The sequence below is a fragment of the Phoenix dactylifera genome, chromosome 10 (assembly GCF_009389715.1).
Source record: "Phoenix dactylifera cultivar Barhee BC4 chromosome 10, palm_55x_up_171113_PBpolish2nd_filt_p, whole genome shotgun sequence".
Classification (NCBI taxonomy): domain Eukaryota; kingdom Viridiplantae; phylum Streptophyta; class Magnoliopsida; order Arecales; family Arecaceae; genus Phoenix; species Phoenix dactylifera.
This window is the reverse complement of record NC_052401.1, coordinates 5,497,006-5,511,012: the sequence shown is the minus strand read 5'-3', so window position 1 is coordinate 5,511,012 and position 14,007 is coordinate 5,497,006. Positions and strand designations below refer to the sequence as shown.

Below are 14,007 nucleotides of genomic sequence, written 5' to 3'. Positions count from 1 at the left end.
GCCAGCCTTGGCCGACCAACGAGCGGAATTCCCCGAGGCTCGGCCCTCAGATGCCAGGCTAATCCGATGATCATCCCGGGAGCAGACTAGCCTAAAGCCCCGACCGGTCGCCTCGGCTTGCACCAGCCTTGGCCGACCAACGAACGGAATTTCCCGAGGCTCGGCCCTCGGATGCCAGGCTAACCCGATGATCATCCCGGGAGCAGACTAGCCTAAAGCCCCGACCGGTCGCCTCGGCTTGCGCCAGCCTTGGCCGACCAACGAGCGGAATTCCCCGAGGCTCGGCCCTCGGATGCCAGGCTAACCCGATGACCATCCCGGAAGCAGACTAGCCTGAAGCCCCGACCGGTCGCCTCGGCTTGCGCCAGCCTTGGCCGACCAACGAGCGGAATTCCCCGAGGCTCGGCCCTCGGATGCCAGGCTAACCCGATGATCATCCCGGGAGCAGACTAGCCTGAAGCCCCGACCGGTCGCCTCGGCTTGCGCCAGCCTTGGCCGACCAACGAGCGGAATTCTCCGAGGCTCGGCCCTCGGATGCCAGGCTAATCCGATGATCATCCCGGGAGCAGACTAGCCTGAAGCCCCGACCGGTCACCTCGGCTTGCGCCAGCCTTGGCCGACCAACGAGCGGAATTCCCCGAGGCTCGGCCCTCGGATGCCAGGCTAATCCGATGATCATCCCGGGAGCAGACTAGCCTGAAGCCCCGACCGGTCGCCTCGGCTTGCGCCAGCCTTGGCCGACTAACGAGCGGAATTCCCCGAGGCTCGGCCCTCGGATGCCAGGCTAACCCGATGATCATCCCGGGAGCAGACTAGCCTGAAGCCCCGACCGGTCGCCTCGGCTTGCGCCAGCCTTGGCCGACCAACGAGCGGAATTCCCCGAGGCTCGGCCCTCGGATGCCAGGCTAACCCGATGATCATCCCGGGAGCAGACTAGCCTGAAGCCCCGACCGGTCGCCTCGGCTTGCGCCAGCCTTGGCCGACCAACGAGCGGAATTCTCCGAGGCTCGGCCCTCGGATGCCGCTAATCCGATGATCATCCCGGGAGCAGACTAGCCTGAAGCCCCGACCGGTCGCCTCGGCTTGCGCCAGCCTTGGCCGACCAACGAGCGGAATTCCCCGAGGCTCGGCCCTCGGATGCCAGGCTGACCCGATGATCATCCCGGGAGCAGACTAGCCTGAAGCCCCGACCGGTCGCCTCGGCTTGCGCCAGCCTTGGCCGACCAACGAGCGGAATTCTCCGAGGCTCGGCCCTCGGATGCCAGGCTAACCCGATGACCATCCCGGAAGCAGACTAGCCTGAAGCCCCGACCGGTCGCCTCGGCTTGCGCCAGCCTTGGCCGACCAACGAGCGGAATTCCCCGAGGCTCGGCCCTCGGATGCCAGGCTAACCCGATGATCATCCCGGGAGCAGACTAGCCTGAAGCCCCGACCGGTCGCCTCGGCTTGCGCCAGCCTTGGCCGACCAACGAGCGGAATTCTCCGAGGCTCGGCCCTCGGATGCCAGGCTAATCCGATGATCATCCCGGGAGCAGACTAGCCTGAAGCCCCGACCGGTCGCCTCGGCTTGCGCCAGCCTTGGCCGACCAACGAGCGGAATTCCCCGAGGCTCGGCCCTCGGATGCCAGGCAAACCCGATGATCATCCCGGGAGCAGACTAGCCTGAAGCGCCGACCGGTCGCCTCGGCTTGCGCCAGCCTTGGCCGACCAACGAGCAGAATTCCCCGAGGCTCGGCCCTCGGATGCCAGGCTAACCCGATGACCATCCCGGAAGCAGACTAGCCTGAAGCCCCGACCGGTCGCCTCGGCTTGCGCCAGCCTTGGCCGACCAACGAGCGGAATTCCCCGAGGCTCGGCCCTCGGATGCCAGGCTAACCCGATGACCATCTCGGGAGCAGACTAGCCTGAAGCCCCGACCGGTCGCCTCGACTTGCGCCAGCCTTGGCCGACCAACGAGCGGAATTCTCCGAGGCTCGGCCCTCGGATGCCAGGCTAACCCGATGATCATCCCGGGAGCAGACTAGCCTGAAGCCCTGACCGGTCGCCTCGGCTTGCGCCAGCCTTGGCCGACCAAAGAGCGGAATTCTCCGAGGCTCGGCCCTCGGATGCCAGGATAATCCGATGATCATCCCGGGAGCAGACTAGCCTGAAGCCCCGACCGGTCGCCTCGGCTTGCGCCAGCCTTGGCCGACCAACGAGCGGAATTCCCCGAGGCTCGGCCCTCGGATGCCAGGCTAACCCGATGATCATCCCGGGAGCAGACTAGCCTGAAGCCCCGACCGGTCGCCTCGGCTTGCGCCAGCCTTGGCCGACCAACGAGCGGAATTCCCCGAGGCTCGGCCCTCGGATGCCAGGCTAACCCGATGACCATCCCGGAAGCAGACTAGCCTGAAGCCCCGACCGGTCGCCTCGGCTTGCGCCAGCCTTGGCCGACCAACGAGCGGAATTCCCCGAGGCTCGGCCCTCGGATGCCAGGCTAACCCGATGACCATCCCGGGAGTAGACTAGCCTGAAGCCCCGACCGGTCGCCTCGACTTGCGCCAGCCTTGGCCGACCAACGAGCGGAATTTCCCGAGGCTCGGCCCTCGGATGCCAGGCTAACCCGATGACCATCCCGGGAGCAGACTAGCCTGAAGCCCCGACCGGTCGCCTCGGCTTGCGCCAGCCTTGGCCGACCAACGAGCGGAATTCCCCGAGGCTCGGCCCTCGGATGCCCGGCTAACCCGATGATTATCCCGGGAGCAGACTAGCCTGAAGCCCCGACCGGTCGCCTCGGCTTGCGCCAGCCTTGGCCGACCAGCGGAAGAATTTCCTGAGGCCTAACCCTCGGATGCCTGGCCTAGCGCCGGAAGAATTTCCTGAGGCCTAACCCTCGGATGCCTGGCCTGGCGCCGGAAGAATTTTCTGAGGCCTAACCCTCGGATGCCTGGCCTGGCGCCGGAAGAATTTCCTGAGGCCTAACCCTCGGATGCCTGGCCTAGCGCCGGAAGAATTTCCTGAGGCCTAACCCTCGGATGCCTGGCCTAGCGCCGGAGGAACTTCAAGAGTCAGGAGTCGGCGAGACGCTACCAGGAGTTAAAAAGAGGAAGGACGAAAGTGAAATGAGGAAACACTTTGTTTGCATTAACTTTCGTTGCATCAGGGCCGAGACCCATACAACATGGCAAAATGCCAACGTACAAAGAAAAGAACAAAGAAAAGTACAGAGAGTCAGCTTGGAGGAACCCCTGGGTCTGGAACGGCGAGCACGTCCGCGAAGGGAAGGGAGAACGGCTCCGAGAGCGTCAAAGGAGGAGCGAACGAACAGTCCGACGGCAACGGCAGCAGCACAAGGGAGAAACTCGAGGATGCCTGTGAAAAGAAAGGCGGACGGGGGAGGGCCCCCGGTTAAATAGGCGGAAAGGCGGGTGACGCCTCGGTGACGCCAGAGGACGCCTGGCTGCCGAAGGATCGTTCGCGCCCCAAAGGCGAATCGACGCCATTAAGGAAGGATGTCCGCCGAAATCCGCAGACCGCCAGATCAGCGACAACCGCCATACGCCATAAAGAAGGTGGAGAGCTCGGAGCGCGCGCGCCTTTCCGAGGGATGGCGGCAATCTCGAAGCATCACTCCCTTCACCCGTTCCCCTCCTGGTTCCAGGCTCGGAAGTGGGGGGCTACTGTTACGGGGGAACTTAGCCACCATGCCCCACGTGACCAGCACGCGCGCCCAGGAAGACTACGGCTGCCCCTTGATCCAGCAATCCGACCTCGGGTCGGATATCTTCGGCTCCGCAGCCCGACCCCGAGTCGGCTGCCCCTTGGTCCAGCAATCCGACCTCGGGTCGGATATCTTCGGCTCCGCAGCCCGACCCCGGGTCGGCTGCCCCTTGATCCAGCAATCCGACCTCGGGTCGGATATCTTCGGCTCCGCAGCCTGACCCCGAGTCGGGTGCCCCTTGATCCAGCAATCCGACCTCGGGTCGGATATCTTCGGCTCCGCAGCCCGACCCCGAGTCGGGTGCCCCTTGATCCAGCAATCCGACCCCAAGTCGGCAATCTCTTGACAACAACAGACTGTTCCCCTGAGGCACGCCGCGGCCCCCTGCTCCACTACTCCCTGCAACGGCCGAATCCGGCGCTGCCCCACGATCCCCTGTAACAGCCGTACAAAGCGGAGCTCCACTACGCCCTGCCATGGCCGTACCCAGCGCTGCCCCATGACGCCCTGTAACGACCATGTCAGTGGCAACCCCATCGTGCCACACGATGACCAATCCCCAGAAAAACCCCCCAGCCTGATATATATGCGGCTGGGGGGGAAGGGGAGGGTAAGCAAGATTTTCCAGAGTATTATCTTACCTGCTACCTCTTCTTCTCCTTCGATCTCCCCTAACTTGATCGTCGGAGGGCCCCCACTACCCCGGTGGTGGTGCGAGGCTTGCTTGCAGGTTTTCCGGCGGAAGGTGGAGCGCAACCGAAGTAATTCCAAGGGAACCCCGTTCATACCGCTGTGCCAATCGTTCTCGGTTTGGACCCCCAGCAACAATTGTCATGCCCACGTAAGGCCCATATAAGAGGAGAACACAAGGCTCTTCTGCAAGATACTGTCCGGTTCCGAGGCTCGTATACACGCGCGCACGCCGCTTAGACTCCTCTTCGATTTTGTTTTTCACTCAAAATGCGTCTATAAAATTTGGAGACACACGCCTCATATGCCCAAGCTCTAAAACGAGTCCAGCCAATGTGGGATCTTTCATTCACCCACCCTCGGACTAGAGCCGTCCTCGGTTCTGATACCAAATATCACGCCCCTACCTGCAATGTCACGTCCCCGCCTGTACGGGGCACGTGAAGCACCCAGTGCCCACATGGGGGCCACATGAGGGAAGAAGACGAGGCTCTCCTACTAGATATTATCCGGTTTCGGGGCCCGCACGCGCACGTGTGCGTCGCTGAGACCCCTCTCCGATTTTGTTTTCCATCCAAAACGCATCTGCAGTATTTGAAGACACCCGCCTCATGTGCCCAAGCTCTGAAACAAGTCTACCCGATGTGGGATCTTTTATTCACCCACCCTCGGACTAGAGTCATCCTCAGCTCTGATACCAAATGTCACGCCCCACCTGCACGGGGCACGTGAGGCACCTAGTGCCCACGTGGGGGCCATATGACACTACAGGAAAAGTGAGATTTCCCGATGGAAAAATTTTAGTTCAGCGCCAGACTTTGCCGACGCTTCTAAAAAGCGTCGGTAAATTTTGAGAATCGACGACGCTTTTAAAGTGTCGGGAAAAGTTTAGACCTTCGACGACGCTTATAAGCGTCGTCGAAGGCCAAATCCCTTCAAAACCGCTCACTTCCCTCCCATCGATGCTCTAGCTGATCCTGCGCCGACATAATCCCTTAAAAATCTCTCCTCTCCTCTTCTCTCCCTCATCCGAGGAGCGGATCCGCGGAAGACAACGGAGGGCGCCTCGGAGGAGCTCGAGCGCTGAAGCCGCTACCTCAGCTCCCGACGAGAGAGGAGCAGAAGATGATGGAGGGTGCCTCGGAGGAGCTCGACCGCCGAAGCCGCTACCTCAGCTCCCTCATCCAGCACACCAAGCTCAAGCCCGACGGCGAGCTGCAGAAGCGCCGCCCGCAGCCGGCGAAGCCCGACAAGGAGAAGCATCGCCCCACCGTCAGCGGCGGGAGAAGAAGGAGGAAAGGGATGGGGTTGTCGATGGTGGCGAGGATGATGCGCAGGAGCAGTGGCAGAACGTGCAGGTGAGGGTCGCGCTAGCCTTCAAGAAGGCATGCTATCTCCCCCTCCTCTATTTCTCAGATTCGTTTTTCCGCAGGAATTTGCTAGCCAGCTTTTACCTCCGCTTCCCAAACCTTAATCCTCTGTGGGGACTGAGAGTGTTACATAAGGTTCTTGTTTTGTGGGGACTCTGATTCTTTGTTTTTTTGGTTACTAATCATGTTTGGATTAGCAGCTGAGGATGAAATTGGTTACTAATCAAGTGGCTCGGAGGCAGCTGGAGAAGGAGATCGTGAGAGAGGAGAGGGAGTTGGGTCCTCTCCAGAGAAAGAAGGGGAGCCAGAGAGCTGAGAGAGAGAGAGAGGCTTTTCATTTCTGAGAGAGACTTTCCTCTCTCGGCAGGAGCCGCAGGACATCTCCCTTCGGGGCCGGGGCGCGACTCGCAAGGGCGAACCGGCGAAGACGCTTCTGGTGTCGGTAGGTGGAAGTAGCTGTTCTTGGCCTCTTGGGCGAAGCCTTTGTCGGCTCCTCTTCCCGTAGGCCCCCGCCGGCGACTTCTTCTCCCAGTCCATTGCCAAGTATGTTCTGATTCTTTATGAAAAATAATTTTTTTAAAAAAATTTAAGGCTAACGCCAATGCTTTGAAGCGTCGGCTTTGAGGTTTTTAACAATGCTTAAAAGCGTCGCTAGGAGGCGTCGCTAAAAATCGAGATTTTACGACGCTTTTCAAAAGCGTCGGAATAAATTTTTCCCACTCAGGTATCGCCGACGCTTCGGCGACGCTTTACGTAGCGTCGGGTGGATCTTTACCGATGCTTATAAAAGTCGGTAAAGGATGTAAAAAACGTCGGCAAAGATCACTTTTTTTGTAGTGTGAGGGGGGAACACGGAGCTCCCCTGCCAGATATTGTCTGGTTTCGGGGCCCACACGCGCACGCACACGCCGCTCAAATTCCTCTCCGGTTTTGTTTTCCATCTAAAACACGTCTATAGAATTTGGAGACATCCGCCTCATATGCTCATGCTCTGAAATGAGTATAACCGATATGAGATCTTTCAATAATCATCTTATTTATTTTATTTTTTGAAAAAATAAAAATAATATGATATCTAACAATTCTTACATATTTAACACCAGTAACACTATGCGATTCATACTAAAACCTCCTCAATATGTAGGCATTATGTGTGCATATGCTCGTGTGCAAACATGCGCATGCATGTATGTATCTTTACATTCACAACGAAAAGAAGGAATCGGAAATTCTTCCTCCAAATATGACAAAAGGATGTGAAATAGATCGAGGAAAGGATGAGACTGCACTTAATTTTATTTGTTATGTGCAAGATTGTGTATTGCCAAGATTGATCACAGTAATTTTATTTTATTTTTCAATGATGTCAAATCCTCCTACCAATAGTAAGCTGGCCCTTCTCTTCTTTCTAGTCATGAACTTGGTAGGGAGCAACTTCAGAATTTCGTGGCTGCAAGAAGAGAGGGACCTAAACCCATTCATATAAAATTTTCTATACCAGCCCGTACGTCCATCATAGAATTCTTAAGGATATTTCTAACCTCAAGGATTGTAGGCCAATTAACTAGAACAAAAATTTATGAAGATCATCTTTTTTGAAGGGCTTGTTTTAACTTGCTATATCTTATGGTTGAGCCTACAATCCAAGTTTTATAAAATATAAGTTATCGTTAGAGCACATAAAATCTAAAAATATGTTCCATCTATTAGACCCTTAGAGAAGGGTAGTGGAGAAGGGACCCCTAGAGAAAGAAAAAGAAAGCGACTGAAAGAGAAATCTATTAGACTTGAGTTCTAAGAGATGGAGGGAGGACAACCAAATTTTATGCATTCCATGTCACAAAGGGAATACGCAAAGGAACTTTATTGGATTGAACCTCTCTCTTTTAGGTAGAAAGGATGATTTTCACTTTTTTAAATGTTACAAAGAAGGATGATTTTTCAAAGAAGAGGAAGATGTCAAGGTGGTAGAAAAGTCCACTTATTTTAGTAAGTAATACATATTTTGCACCACAGAGGATAGTACAACCCTTAGTTGGTTGTTGAAGGGAGAAAAAGATAGTGCTTGTTGGGTTCGTTAAAAATACATGATACAACTAGAAAAGATGGAGAAAAGTGTAAAGTGAGTGTAGGTTTGGACTTCAGCTCCTAAATCAATGAATCAACAAAAAAAATGCATGCACGATCTCCTCTAAGATCTGGTTGTATCTTCCGTGCAAAAGAAAGGTTCGCCCTCCTTCTTCATGCACGATCATCTCTGAGATCAGGTTGTATCTTTCACACGAAAGAAGGATTACTTTTCTTCGCATGAGTCCACCATTAGATCATCCACTGCACAAATCTCAAAACTCTCCAAACTTCATTACTTATTCATCTACACATATCTTCAAGCGATATGTAGATGATCCAATGGTGGATTCATGCGAAGGAAGGTAAATCCTTCCTTCTCATAAAAGATACACCCCCAAACCCTCACCTGAAGCAAAACTTTAGAAAAGTAAGGGGGATATGTCTCCTTGTTTGCTATATCGGATACATATGAAAACCATTCACGCATCTATATATTAAAAAAATATTTTTTTAAGAGAATAATAGTAGGGCATCACTAAATATGGTTGTTTGGCCAAGATACTTGAGAACCAATAAGGCCGAAATTCAAATAGAGAACCTCATGTCACATAACAAACAGGTGCAATCACTCGGTTGTAGCGGATCATTGTTAGTTTTTTTCAGGTAGATATATTACGACAATCACACTTATGCTTAGTTCATTAACGAACTTCTAAGCAGCAAGCTTAATTCTCTAGTATATTACATTGCACATCAGTATAAGTCCCCACTTTTCTTGGACAATTTTTTTGTATGAATATTTACTTTTTTCAAATAAATTTACTTTCTAGTTCAGGTCACATTTCTCTTTTTGGAGAAAATAAAATAAAAAGTATACCTTGAAAATATGAATTCATTTATGCACTTTGTTCATGTATTCTTTGGACATTTAGGATGGAAATCAGTCTACCTCAACTCAAAATGAGGCTGAACAATATTAACAATCGATTCTCAAGATCCAAATCCATCCAAATAATTACTAATCGATTTTAAGTAAAAAGAATTCAATTAATAAATACTTTTTTAAGATCTATCAAAAATTACAGCATGCAAAGGTGGTGGAAATTTTATAAGGCCGGCGGTTAATTTACAAACCTGGTCCCCCAAACGGCGCGTTAAGCAACTCACAGCTTCCCGCTTTCTCGTTACTTCGAATAGAATGTAAAAAGACCAAACTACCCCTCTCCGCACCACGCGCCGTATTACGCGACCCGAAGGCGGCCCCGCTTTCCATCGCATTAATCCCCACCGTCTGTTCCTTCCCCCGCGCCCGTTTCCAAGTCCACATCACACCGTCAAGAGCCATCATCATCCCATGTCGAGACTAATTCAACGGTCTAGATTGCGTTAACCAACTCCGGGGCCCTTCTAGAAGGCCAGATCTAGTGGGGAGTACATTTTCCTGGAAGGAACTCGGATGAAACGGTGTCAGGTACCTCCCTTTCCCTCCGTACATTCGCATAAAACTTCCGTGCGGGACCGATCCGTTTTTCGTTTCCAAATTTTCTGCTTAAGCGGGCGGATTAGTTGGAGTTTTAAGTTGTCCGGTATGACATTTAAATAGCCGTTAAGTATCCATTTTTTCAGTAGTGATTTAAAATTATTTAATGTTAAAATAATGATGGCTATAGCAGTTGTAAGAACATACCAATGTAACCAAAAGTTATGTATAATCACGGATTTCAAGTGTAGATGGAAATTTCAAATTTTGAAAAGAAAAGATTATTTTCAATATAATAATACAAATTACATATATTTCTTAAAAAAAATATCAAACAATGACTGTTATTTTATTATATAATGGTAAATACATCAAAATGATGATCACAATAATGATATTTATAAGTTAACAAAAGTTCCATTAATAGAATTATTTCATTCAATAATTATCATTTTCCTCGTTCCATATGATTTAGAAATTTTAATATTAAAGCAATAAATATTATAATGACCATTGTAATAACATTATAAATTAAAAAGAAAATAATATAAAATTTATAATGACATATATTATTATAATATATATTATTGTTTACTTATTAAAAAATAATTTTTAGATGGTACAAAATTTTGTGGAGGAAAAAAAAAGTAAAAAAACTATTTCATTAAGAGTACATTGCAAATGCCAAATAATGATTATTATTTGCATTATAACAAATTATTATAATACTAAATAATATACTATAATAACTATTATCATCAATTGTTTATGGTTATTTACATCTAATTCAACCTAATAGCGAAGAGATATGTGTTGGTTAACTGCAAATTTTATAATGTCACTAAAGAAACTGAGAAATGGTAAATTGGAGAAAGTGTAAAAACTACCACATACTTGAAGATTTTGTTCATAGTATAGAAAGTGATTTGAGAGTCAAAGATGCAACTCAAAGGACAGGCTGAGCAAAAAATGTGTCCAAGATGAGAGCAAAAAATGGACTACAACCCAAGCATGGACCAATTATAGATTGAGCACTGATTGAATCCTAAATAGGAGATCGAGCATAAATCAAACATCAAATGATAAACTCAAGCTGAAGCGTTGAAATGCAGCCCAAGCATGGAAAAGTATTAAAGTGTAGGTTGAGTGCATACTAAGCGATAGGATATATAACAATTCCCAAAAGGATCTACATTACAAAGAATACAAATCTTCAATATAGAACAACGGTATCTCGATCAGCTAAGAATAAAGTCTCCTAGTAGAATAAAGTAACTAACAAACGTTTAGGATTAGGGAGTAACACCTGCATAAGCAATGGGGACCTGAAATGATAAGATAAATGGCAAAATAGAATGGATTATCCGTCTTAACATTTATAGAAAAGAATGTATAAATGTAAAGTTATAATTACAAAAGAGGAACTTTTTTTCTCATATCATCAATTACCTAAACTTTTATTCTTATTTTCCTGACAAGTTTATGTTTGTTTTAAATGGGATCATCAATTAATAGAACTTTTATTCTTATTTTTAGATAAGTTTATGTTTATCTTCCTACAAGCTTCTAATATCGAAATTCTTTGAAAATTCAAGATGGTAGAACCCATAAATTCTTTATCCTTTGTAACATAATTCAACCAATTAATTTGTTGCACTTTTATTTGGAGAAAGGATGGGTTATAACGCCGTTACTTTAAACTAACGGGATAATGGGATTACAGGGAGGGTGATAATATCTTTTCCTTTTGTCCGCATACAAATTTCTACAAAATCGTCCGCATAAAAAACCGCCGTCACGGGATTCGGTGGTGTTGTCCGACGCAATTGGTGTTTACTCTCCCTCCGATTCTTGCTCGCCAAGTAATGATACATCCGATAAAATTAAAAAATAAAATATTACGATTTCGAAACAGCTGATAGATCGATTCAAAGCATCCCTCTCCAGGGAGCTCCGCCACGAAACCCGCGGGTAGTTCTATATACACCCCCCCTATTGCTCAGGACACCCCCCAAAAACCAAAAAAAAAATACCCAAACTAACCTTTAGTGTAATTACCATATTGCCCTTGAAATTTTCTCATACACCCCCCTTCCTCCTCCTCCGTTTTGTTTTGAAAAGAAAAAAAAAAACACCCCTCAAACCCCCCTTAAACCCCTCCTCCCCCGTTCCCCCTTCTCCCTCTCGTCGCCGGCATTCTCCCGATCTCCGACCACCTCGCCGGCTTCTCCCGAATTTTTTTTTTCACGGTTCGTGCTCCGTTCGGCACTGGATCGCCGAACAAAAGGCTTCTGTTCGGCTGAACAGTGCCGAACAGAAGCCTTCTGTTCGGCAACCCTCAACCGAACAGATCTGTTCGGCTGCACAGTGCCGAACAGAAGGCTTCTGTCCGGCACTGTTCAGCCGAACAGAAGCCTTTTGTTCGGCGATCCAGTGCCGAACGGAGCACGAACCGTGAAAAAAAAAAATTTCGGGAGAAGCCGGCGAGGTGGTTCCGGGAGAAGCCGGCGAGGTGGTCGGAGATCGGGAGAATGCCGGCGACGAGAGGGAGAAGGGGGAACGGGGGGGTTTTGGGCGTTGGCGAGGTGTTTTGGAGGGGAAGAGCGGGGTGGGGGGGGTTTGGGGGGTGTAGAGAGCAATTTAGGTGAGGGGGTGGGGAGGGTGGGGGGTAATTTAGGAATTTTTAATTTTTTAGGGGTGTCCTTAGCAAATGGGGGGTGTAGAGAGTATTTAATTTTTTTTTAATTTTTGGGGGGTGTCCTGAGCAATAGGGGGGGTGTATATAGAACCACCCGAAACCCGCTCTATAAATATAAATAGAAGCCCTAGCTTTTTCTTCTATGTTTTATCTGTGCGCCTATTACGAGAAATCCCTTCGGCAATGGCTAACTCGCCGCCGGCGCCGGCGCCGCCGCTGGACCTTGGCGACCTGAAGGCCGTCGCTGTCCTTGGCCGCGGCGCGAAGGGCGTCGTCTTCCTCGTCCGCTCCCCTACCTACCCGGAGGCCCTCGCCCTCAAGGCTATCTCCCGCTCCTCCATCGAGAACAAGAACACCGCCGACGCCTACCGCCGGATCTGGTTTGAGCGCGACGTCCTCCTCGCCCTCCGACATCCCTTGCTCCCTTCCCTCCGTGGCGTCGTCTCCACCGACAAGATCGTCGGGGTCGTCATCCAGCGCTGCTCCGGCGGCGATCTCAACTCGATACGCCGGCGGCAGACGGAGAAGATGTTCTCTGACGATGCAATCCGGTAGGGTTTCCTGTTCTCCGTCTCCCAATCGGCGGATCTATTCGATTTGCTCCGAAATTTTCCCTGATTTTTAACCTAAATCTGCTGCTCTCTTCATGTTCTTCAGGTTCTACGCGGCGGAGCTGGTGCTCGCGTTGGAGTACTTGCACGGATTGGGGATTGTCTACAGAGATCTGAAGCCCGAGAACGTTTTGATCCAAGAAAACGGCCACCTGATGCTCATCGACTTCGACCTCTCCACCAAGCTCCCGGCGAGATCGCCGGAGCCTCTCAAACCCTCCGACAAGAAACCCGGCCCTCGCCCCTGCGATCCGCCGCCCGCAAAGAAGGAACTCTTCCCGGGCTGCTTCTCTTGCAATGCTGGCGTGTCGCCCGATAGCTCCGACTCGCTGGAGGACTCCGTCCCCGGCTGCGAATCCACCTCGAAGTCGTCGGCGTCGGGGAAGTCGAACTCGTTCGTGGGGACGGAGGACTACGTGGCGCCGGAGATCATCCAAGGGGACGGTCACGATTTCGCCGTCGACTGGTGGAGCCTCGGCGTCGTCCTCTACGAGATGCTGTACGGCCGGACGCCGTTCCGGGGGCAAAACCGGAAGGAAACTTTCTACCGGATCCTACTGATGGAGCCTGAGCTGACGGGAGAGCAGACGCCGTTACGCGATTTGCTGCGCCGGCTTCTCGAGAAGGACCCCGGTAGAAGAATCTCGCTTGACGGCGTCAAGCAGCACGAATTTTTCAGAGGGATAGACTGGGAATCCGTCCTCCGGATTCCGCGGCCCCCCTATATCCCGGCGGCGCCAGAATGGGAAGCGGAGGAGGACACGGAGGGAAATAACTCGATCGACGTCGAAAAGTTGGTCCAAGAGGTATTCGGCAACGTTGACGGTAACGGAAATCTCGCCGAGGAGGCGAGCGATAAAAACTCGGCCGTGAACCGGGAGGAAGGATTGAGAGATCCTTCCAAAACTGTTGATTTTTCTGTTTTCTGATATATTTTTTTTCCTTCTGATATTTTTTTTGGAAGGGGAAGAGAAATATTTCTCCTTATTATAATTTTGGGTAATTATTATTCTTATAATAGAGAAAGAGAAACTGTAACAAGCTACTAAGTTAGGAACATGACAGTATCATGTTGTTGTTATTTTTGTATTAGTCTTTGCTATTTATTGTATAGATCGAGGAAATTAAATATTTTTAAGTAAATGTAGAAATAATTAATCTATCTTGTGTATAGTTTGTATGGATGATGTTATGGTGTTTATTCCTTTTATTGTGTTCCATGATTTTCTTTTATTGGTGGCATCCTTAATTAAGGAGCTTCAAATAAAAAAAAGTATTTAAGGGAATAGTATTGCAATTGCATTACAGGCCCTGCGTTGCTTTGGAGCTTCCCTCATGCTCCCAAATCTCAAAGTATGACGTCCACAAATAGAGATGGTGTTAGATCT

At 50.2% G+C, this 14,007-nt stretch overlaps 1 protein-coding gene across 1 annotated transcript; it reads left to right on the top strand.

The window, feature by feature from the left end:
- Positions 1-5,515: 5,515 nt before the first annotated feature.
- On the top strand, positions 5,516-13,781 carry LOC103708546 (serine/threonine-protein kinase OXI1-like). The gene is made up of 5 exons (XM_039131095.1): positions 5,516-5,748; positions 5,823-5,895; positions 5,961-6,039; positions 12,097-12,559; positions 12,666-13,781. Exons 1-5 carry the CDS (start codon positions 5,516-5,518, stop codon positions 13,546-13,548), a joined length of 1,731 nt encoding a protein of 576 aa, XP_038987023.1. The 3' UTR covers positions 13,549-13,781.
- The last annotated feature ends 226 nt before the right edge of the window (positions 13,782-14,007 follow it).

Excerpts from the sequence above, each read along its gene's own strand:
- LOC103708546 (XM_039131095.1), top strand. The coding sequence starts at position 5,516 with ATGATGGAGGGTGCCTCGGAGGAGCTCGACCGCCGAAGCCGCTACCTC. Across the intron at positions 5,749-5,822 it reads AGCAGTGGCAGAACGTGCAG|GAATTTGCTAGCCAGCTTTT; the intron begins GTGAGGGTCGCG and ends GTTTTTCCGCAG. Across the intron at positions 6,040-12,096 it reads GAGAGAGGAGAGGGAGTTGG|AACCACCCGAAACCCGCTCT; the intron begins GTCCTCTCCAGA and ends GGGTGTATATAG.